Consider the following 8,529-nt stretch of genomic DNA (forward strand, 5'->3'; position numbering starts at 1 on the left):
AATCTCAGTTTACTGCAACCTCTGCCTCCTGGGTTCAAGTGATTCTCCTGCCTCAGCCTCCTGAGTAGCTGGGATTACAGGGGTCCACCACCATGCCCAGTTAATTTTTGTATTTTTAGTAGAGACAGGGTTTCACCATGTTGGCTGGTCTCAAACTCCTTGCCTCAGGCAATCTGCCCACCTGCCTCAGCCTCCCAAAGTGCTGGGATTACAGGCATGAGCCACTGTGCCCGGCCAACTGTGCCTTTTTATCGTCAGAGAAATTCCATCAGTGGATGTCAACTGCTAACAGGCTTTTCATGTGTTCATTGAACTTTAAAAGCACCTTTTTCAGCTTTGGGGTTTCATATGAACTTTATAAATAATCATCACATTACATTACATGGCATTGGTATAAACTCTCAAGTACTCCTACTGGTGTATATAGTTAGGCATTATTTCCACTCACAGGTGTCAAAATAAGGCACATAGAAAGGAAAGTGGCCTACCCAAACTGCCCAAGGAGAAAGGGATTGGAAACAATGGGGCAACCTTTCAGGAAGGGGGAAGAGGATACCAATGGTCATGGAGTCCTCAAAGCAAAGATTAGAGAGTCCTGCAGAAAAAGTAACTCTGCCTCTCACACAAGCAGCATCAAGAGCTTAAAGGAAACAGCCTGGAACAAACCTTAGGTGCCCTTTATAAGCCAGGATTGTCTGGGAATCCAAACCCAAAATCCTACTTGTGGACCCAAAGGGTTCCAGCCTGAAACAGGAAAACAGATACAAAAAAACCTGATCAATTACCTAAGCTGTCTCCGATGTTCTGTTCTCAAGGTCCAGCGACAGAGAAGGCTTAATGAGAAAAATGGAATCATATACGGGTTTAGTGATTAGAGATGATACTCGTATTTATCCTGTAGACAGTATCACCTAGAAATGGGATAGATGTTCCAGAGAAATACGTCAGACCCTTGGGTGGTGATATTTTTATTTTTGGCAACATATAATTTGGGTTGTGCTTTGACAAAAGGGCTGGGCTAAGCTAATGTGGCTTCTTTGTTTACAGACTGTGGATTGAACGTACACAAACAGTGTTCCAAGCACGTTCCCAATGACTGCCAACCTGATCTCAAGAGGATCAAGAAAGTATACTGTTGTGACCTCACAACACTTGTGAAGGCTCACAACACTCAGAGACCCATGGTGGTGGACATATGCATTCGGGAAATTGAAGCAAGAGGTTTGGAAAATACTTCCTATTATAGTAGCACAGTGATTTTATTTTTATTGTTTGTTTTTACTGTTGTCAAGGAAACAGAATTGCTCTACTACTCTTGTTGGGAAAATGACCTAGGCATGTGTGCGCACACACACACTCATTCTCTCTCACAGATAGACTCAATCCAACCAGCTATATCAACTTCCATCGTATATATAAGCCATGCATATATGCATTCAAAAAATGTTTACTGAACATTTATTACATGCTGGGCATTGAGGTAATAAAGGTCACCATTCTCACCGTCAAGAAATTCATACTTCAGCTGTGTGCAGTGGCTCACGCCTGTAATCCCAGCAGAAGCTGAGGCCAGACAATCACTTGAGCCCAGGAGTTCAAGACCAGCGTGGGCAACATAGTGAGACCCCATCTCTACAAGCTTTTTTTTTTTTTTAATTAGCCAGGTATAGTGGTACACACTTGTAGTTCCAGCTACTCGGGAGGCTGAGGCATGGAAGAAATTCATACTTTAGAGTGGGCAATCGGGAGCAAATAAACAAACATTGTGGATGGCTGTGTTCAAGGTACCACGGAGTCACAAAGGAAAATATTTTAATCCTATTTAAGGACCATGCGAAAAGGTTATGGCAGAGGTGAGGCTTGAATTGGATCTTCGAAAAAAAAGGAGCTTCTATTAAATAAGAAATTGTTGAGCTACACATACATCTCCTACCATATAAAAATGTGCTCCTAAATATTCATTGTTTATTTCAAAGAGGAGAGTTCAAAGATTTAAAAGATCTGTTCGATGAAAAATAAACAAGATAGAAACATTTCAAAAAAAAGTTCTTTTTATTTATTTTATTTTTTATTATACTTTAAGTTCTAGGGTACATATGTAACAAACCTGCACGTTGTGCACAAAAAATGTTCTTTATGTTGTACGAGTCACTTTTCCTTTATTTGTGCTTTCTTTGGCCACTGTTCAGTATCAAAATGTTCACTGATGTTGCTGGATGTAATTTGGGTGATTTGGCCGTGTATAGAGCCTTTTTGTAAGGTTTAAACCACTTTTGCCATGTATCATATTCTGTTATACTTGGTATCCATTATTGTGTCCTAACTGGCTTAATATATTTTATACATATATATTCATTGGTCAACTACCCCATTTTTTCCAAAGCACAACTAAAGAGGATGTCATAGCTTATTATCCCAACCCTTTTAGAGAGAGGAAATTATTCCCTTTTCTGTGGAGGGGGAAAACCATAGCTATCCTGTTCCCTGAGAACTTGCTAATTTAATCCCAGAGTGTGAGAAATGCCTTCTATCTTTTCACCACTGTGGCTGACAGAGCTTAATGAGTGCTTTGGGACTCAGTGAATCTTATGGCCGAATGTTTGTTTCTCCTACCCCACCAAATTTACATGTTGAAGCCCTAATCACCAGTGTGATTGTCTTTGGAGATGGAGGTCTCCAAAGAAGTAATTACGGCTAAATGAGGTCCTAAGGGAGGGACCCTAAACAGTACGACCAATGTCCTTATGAGAAGAGACACCAAAGAGCAAGCTCTCTCTCTCACTCTCCATGCACATATACCAAGGAAAGGACGTGTGAGAGAAGGTGGCCATCTATGAGCCAGAGAGCGAGCCTCACCAGAGGCCAGAACTTTGATTCATCCATCAACAGGCAGAGTTCAATGTTCACTGCTAGGGGCTCCCATAATCCACTGGGTCTGTGCCTCTGTGGCAGTGCATGTTCCAACTGGAATGAGATGTGCTCATATGCACCAACATCTTAGAACAGGATGACCCACAGGTTTCATCTTGTGTGACAACTACAGTTGATCAGTAGTGGTCACCTGAGCAATTGGAACTGAGATGAATTCTGAGGCTAAATAGAGCTCAGTGGGAAAAAGGGCTGAGATCAACTAAGAGCATCTGTCATGGTCACAGAAGGGATGAGGGGAAGTATTCGTGATTTACACCATGTATTTGTTGTCTCTGATGCATACCTAATGAAGACCCTTATATACGGCAGATAATACATACTCCATAAATGTTTTCCTGATGAAAAAACAAGAGCATATGTGAGTTATCAAGGGTTTAGCAGAATATATGGCGGCAGCAGCAGAAGCTATTTGTTTGCTTATTTTTACTGTAGCTATAGTTTGATAGCAGCTAGTTTGTGCCATACAAAGTCTGAAATCCGGTCCTTTATCCCTGCTCATACTTTTGGGAACTGACTTGTTTTTAGGACATATCTTAACAAATCAATAAGCTCCAGGAACAGAAACCAAGTCTTTTTTTCTTAGCCTAAATTTTCAGTGATCCAATTTCCAGAAGCAATAACTAAAACTTTATTTTCCTGCATCTGTTTGTATAATCAGTTGTCTAAAAGTATAACAAGTAATCATTTTTAATTAAACAGTTAACATAGTCTTATTTACAAGTAAACATGAAAGGCTGTAACAGTCTAATTTTTCCCAATAAAATCAGAGTGATACATATTAGATATCCACATACATACACATGTGTATCTAGTACAGTGCTACATACAATATAGCACATGGATTAAGATGATGCTAGGTACCCCACTTACCCTGCTGTGATTATTACACATTTTATGCCTGTATCAAGATATATACCCCATAAATATATACACCTACTATATACCCACAAAAATTAATAAAAGAAAGATGATGCTAGGAAGAAAGTCAGCTTGCTTCCTACAGTGATGAAATTCGTGTCCAGCAAGCTCATGAACAAAGGAAAGGAAGTAAGGGAACGGTCCATGAGAATCTTAAATATCAGTTCTCTTTGCAAAGCGGAGAAGGATGAAGACCAGATTTACACTGAGATCTCCACTGCTACATGGGCAAATGAGAACAGACTTGCCTGGAAATCGAGACAGACAAGTCCAAGTTCTGATGCAACTGTGTGTGATAAATAAGATCGCTGTCTATGTTTGCTCATTTCCTGATAGCATGTAGTGTAGATGTGAAATTAGAGTCTTTTTTTTTTAGATGTTTCAAGAAGCTAAAGTCTCTCTCTCTCTCTCTCTCTCTCTCTCTCAGGATTAAAATCGGAAGGCCTTTACAGAGTCTCTGGGTTCACTGAACACATTGAAGATGTCAAAATGGCATTTGACAGAGGTAAGCTTGTACTTTCTTGAATGCCATCTGACATCCTAACACCCTTCTCGTTTGGAACTAGATTTTAATCATAGTAGAAATGGGGTTTCAGAACTACTAAGAGTTGTTCTTCAAGAAACGGAGGAATAATGGCTTACAAATCTCATGTTTCTGCCTCACTGGGCAAAGTGTTTCCTTCACAGCCATTGACAAGTGATCACTGTCAACGGGCAGACAATCCATATGGCATTGGAGTACCCGTTTGCATCCCCTGTCTCAGGATCCCATTCTTCTCCTTCTCTCAAAGCTCCAAAGAAGGGATCATAAGGATGGGAGGGCACCCCCAGCACTAATGTAGGGGAAGGCAGTGGACGTGTAGGAGGGAACTGCTTTTGTTCTTTATAACTGTGGTGTATATTCTCTAGAACATACTATCTCTTAAGTCAGATATCATGGCCATCCTGGGGATCCCGTTAAAAATACGGGTCACTGGGACCCAACTTGAAGGCTCATTCAGAAATCTGGATAAGCCCAAGAATCTGTATTTCTAATAAGCAATCCAAGTAATTCTGGTACAGCCAGTCAAGACATGGAACCCCTACTGGATAGAGCCTCTACTTTGTAGTGTGGTATATGAAATCAATGAGGTTGCCCTCCCTCTCTCTTTAGACTTCTCTCCAGTTCCTCCTCCCTACTGTACTGTACACTCCAGCAATCCTGAAATACACCCTATTTGCTGCCATGAAGAAGTGCCTCAGCTCACATTGTCCTGTCTATCTGAAATGTATTCATCTCTCTGCCTAGCAAACACCTATAATCAGGGGTCAGCTCAAGCCTTTCCTCCTTGAGGAAGCCTCGCTGACTGCCCCAAGCTAACCTCAGAGCTCAACTTCCTTTTCCCACATGCCCCCCACATTCCCCACACTTCTTCAGCATAGCAATCTTCCCATTTCCTTGTCATTGTTGAGTTGCATATCTGACTGTCAATCTAACTAGAACTGTTGGTTGGCAGAGAGTATCTCTTTTCCTTGGTTCATCAGGGCTTAATGGTGCTTGGCACATGACAGCTTCTCAATAACTGTTTGCTAAATATGTAAATAATGAAATAAACATGGCACATCTTCTATGCTTTTACTGTTTTCTATACATCGGCAGCTCTTTTTATCTTCAGAACCAAATTTGCTGAGGCATTTATTCTTTTAATTCTTTAAGTAAAAGATATTAAGAATTCCTATATGATTAAAACATTTTTATCCAAAAAATGTCATAGGCTATGACAAATTGGACTGGTATTTCCTAATGGTAAAACTAAAAGTCAAAAAATGTCTTGAGAATTATTGTTAGAAATGGTAAGAAATATAGGCCGGGCACGGTGGCTGATGCCTAGAATCCCAGCACTTTGGGAGTTGGAAACGGAGCAGGTCAAAACTTCTGTGCTGATCCTTTGTACTGCCTACAAAGAAATAATTCCGGACCGACAATAAATACCAGATACATCAGTATAATATATTTAAACTGCTGAAGTGAAATAACTGTCAAAACAGGCCGGGCACAGTGGCTCACACCTGTAATCCCAGCACTTTGGGAGGCCGAGACGGGTGGATCACTTGAGGCAGGAGTTTGAGACCAGCCTGGCCAACGTAGCGAAACACCCCCTCTACTAAAAATACAAAAATTAGCCAGGTGTGGTGGCACGTGCCTGTAATCCTAGCTACTCAGGAGGCTGAGGCATGAGAATTGCTTGAACCCAGGAGGCAGAGGTTGCAGTGAACCAAGATTGTGCCACTGCACTCCAGCCTGGGCTACAGAGTGAGACTCTGTCTCACAAAAGAAAAAAAGAAAAAAGAATGATAAGAAATATAACATCACATATCCATGAGGAAAGGGTAAAGTTTCCCAGATTAAATTCCTAGGGGATCAGGGAGGAAGGATAAAGTTAAAAAAACAAATAAACAAACCCCTTCAGTGAACCTGAAAGAAACAATAAGAACTGAAACTATTCAACAATCATTTTGTGAATGTGACTTCCAAATCCAAGTCTAAAAAACACTGGTGGAGATGTATTAGAGCTTCTTGATGTTCTCTTGTTTCAGATTAGATTGTCATTTTATTATGAACCTTTGTGTCTATAATACAAATTATTGTGCTAAATTTCTATTTAGCAAATTACCAGGGGCCGGGACCCAAAGCACTGTTTGAAGTTTGTTTTATCACCCGTTTGCCTGCACAAACCCTCAGAGCCTACCTCCCTCTCACCAGACTCCCTTCTGTTGCCTCTTACACTTCAGTGTTACTAGAAGCCAAAAGAGTTAGCTGAGACTTGTCAGGGAGCATTCACCATTGGATTTTTTTTTCTTTCTTTCTGTACATGCCTTGGTGAAATAAGGTCCTAATTAGGACTTGGATCGCTGATTGTTTTTCAGATGGTGAAAAGGCCGATATATCTGCCAATGTCTATCCAGACATAAACATCATCACTGGAGCCCTTAAACTGTATTTCAGAGACTTACCCATCCCTGTCATCACATATGATACCTACTCCAAATTTATAGATGCAGCAAGTAAGTACTTCAAATTAATTTTTTATTTTTAAGAAATTTTTAAGTACAATGCTTTTGACCTTCAGAGAATTAAAACTCAGAACTGTTTAAGTTATTGCATTTGTACCTGTCTTGTCAAGTGAGGGCACAACGGTAAATAGATGACCAGGCATAGTTCAACAGCTGACTTGAACCAGTTCTAAGAACTCTGTGGACTGACGTATGTGTCAGGCAGTTCTGTCCACATCGTTCCTTGTATGCTGGGAACCAACACAGTCAGGCCCATTCCGTGTTGAAAGCATGAATATTTCTGTCGCAGAAAAAAAAATCTTCAGTGAGGACTGACCAGATCATGGGGATCCAATCTTTTGTCTTCCCTGGGCCACACTGGAAGAAGAAAATATACTGACATTAATGATAGCTTTAATGATAATTTTAAATAATTTTTAAATAAATTAGTTCAAAATCTAATACTGTTTTAAGGTTTACAGATTTGTGCTGGGCCATATTCAAAGCTTTCCTGGGCATATGCGGCCCACAGGCTGCGGGTTGGACAAACTTGGTCTAGATTAACTACTTTTATCTGTTAGGCAGAATTTCATTCCTAATCAGTTAAAGTCACAACCAAGTTTTGTCTATTGATGCTGTTCAAAGTGAACAGAAGGCCAGAGTATACTGTGTCAAGCAGTATACTAGAACGTCTCACCAGTGCCTTCTAGTTTAATTCCCTCATTTACCCCACGTGGCAAATCTTATAATCCCATTTTACAGAGAAGAAAAGCAAGGCTTGGAGAGCTGAGCTCATGCGTCCAGGAATGGGACATCAGGATTTGCCTTCCATCAGCCCAGGGTTGCTCATTCAGTGTTTGGCACTTGGGCCCACTGCTGTAGGAGAGAGAAGAGAGTGAAAAGAGGGCAGGTCTGGAGGGAGGGACTACACTTTGCCCAGGAAGAGGCAAAAGTGACCAAAGGGAGATTCAGATGCTGAGACACATGACATAGAAGTCAAGCTCACTTTGAGAAAGTTTTTTGCTTGTTGTTGTTGTTGTTATAAAAAATTAAAAAAAAACCTTTAAAGGTTGAAAAGTTTATGTATGCTGTCAAATATAGTAATGAGATTCCTGATGGGGAGACACAAAGGCAGTGTGAGATGGGATCAGTGTGAGATGCACTTTTCAGATGAGCTGAGGCCCTGACCCCAGTAAGACTATTCCCTCCTTCCGGGGCCCTAGTGGTGCTGGCAAAGAAGGTTCTAGCATCCTCTACTCCAGGAGGAATAGCAGGAGGGTTTTCTTTGAGTAGCTGCCAGTACCTATCAGAGACCCAAAAGCCAGAAGCATGTACTCTTCCTCCCATTGTTAATATGTCCAGTCTCCACTTCCTAACCTGGGCTGTGCACCAGGGTTAAGCATGCCAGCACTACAGTGAGAAGTGCCATGAGTGCAGGCTGAGTTGGGTGGCTCATTGCCAATGTCCTTGCCTTGTAAAATATATTAGGTTGTAGAAGTCTCCCAGAGAAAGACTCATTAGACAACTTCAAGGGAATAGTACTGTATGTGGTGCAGTTTAAATTAAAACTTGTGGGAGTGATATTTCTAGCAAATCTACTGTGCAGAAGAAAGCAAAGCACAGTCTGCACATATGCTCCCTGACTGT

The 8,529-nt window shown here is 41.0% G+C and overlaps 1 protein-coding gene across 1 annotated transcript in view; it reads left to right on the plus strand.

Annotated features, from left to right (window-relative positions):
* CHN2 (chimerin 2) overlaps positions 1–8,529 on the plus strand; it is a 384,101-nt gene that overhangs the window by 369,926 nt on the left and 5,646 nt on the right. Inside the window, 4 exon segments of the mRNA XM_011938647.1 lie at positions 1,048–1,221; positions 4,277–4,354; positions 6,757–6,894; positions 7,645–7,760. Coding sequence (XP_011794037.1) covers positions 1,048–1,221; positions 4,277–4,354; positions 6,757–6,894; positions 7,645–7,760 — 506 coding nt within the window.

This window comes from Colobus angolensis, unplaced genomic scaffold (assembly GCF_000951035.1).
Source record: "Colobus angolensis palliatus isolate OR3802 unplaced genomic scaffold, Cang.pa_1.0 Scaffold175, whole genome shotgun sequence".
Taxonomy (NCBI): Eukaryota; Metazoa; Chordata; class Mammalia; order Primates; family Cercopithecidae; genus Colobus; species Colobus angolensis.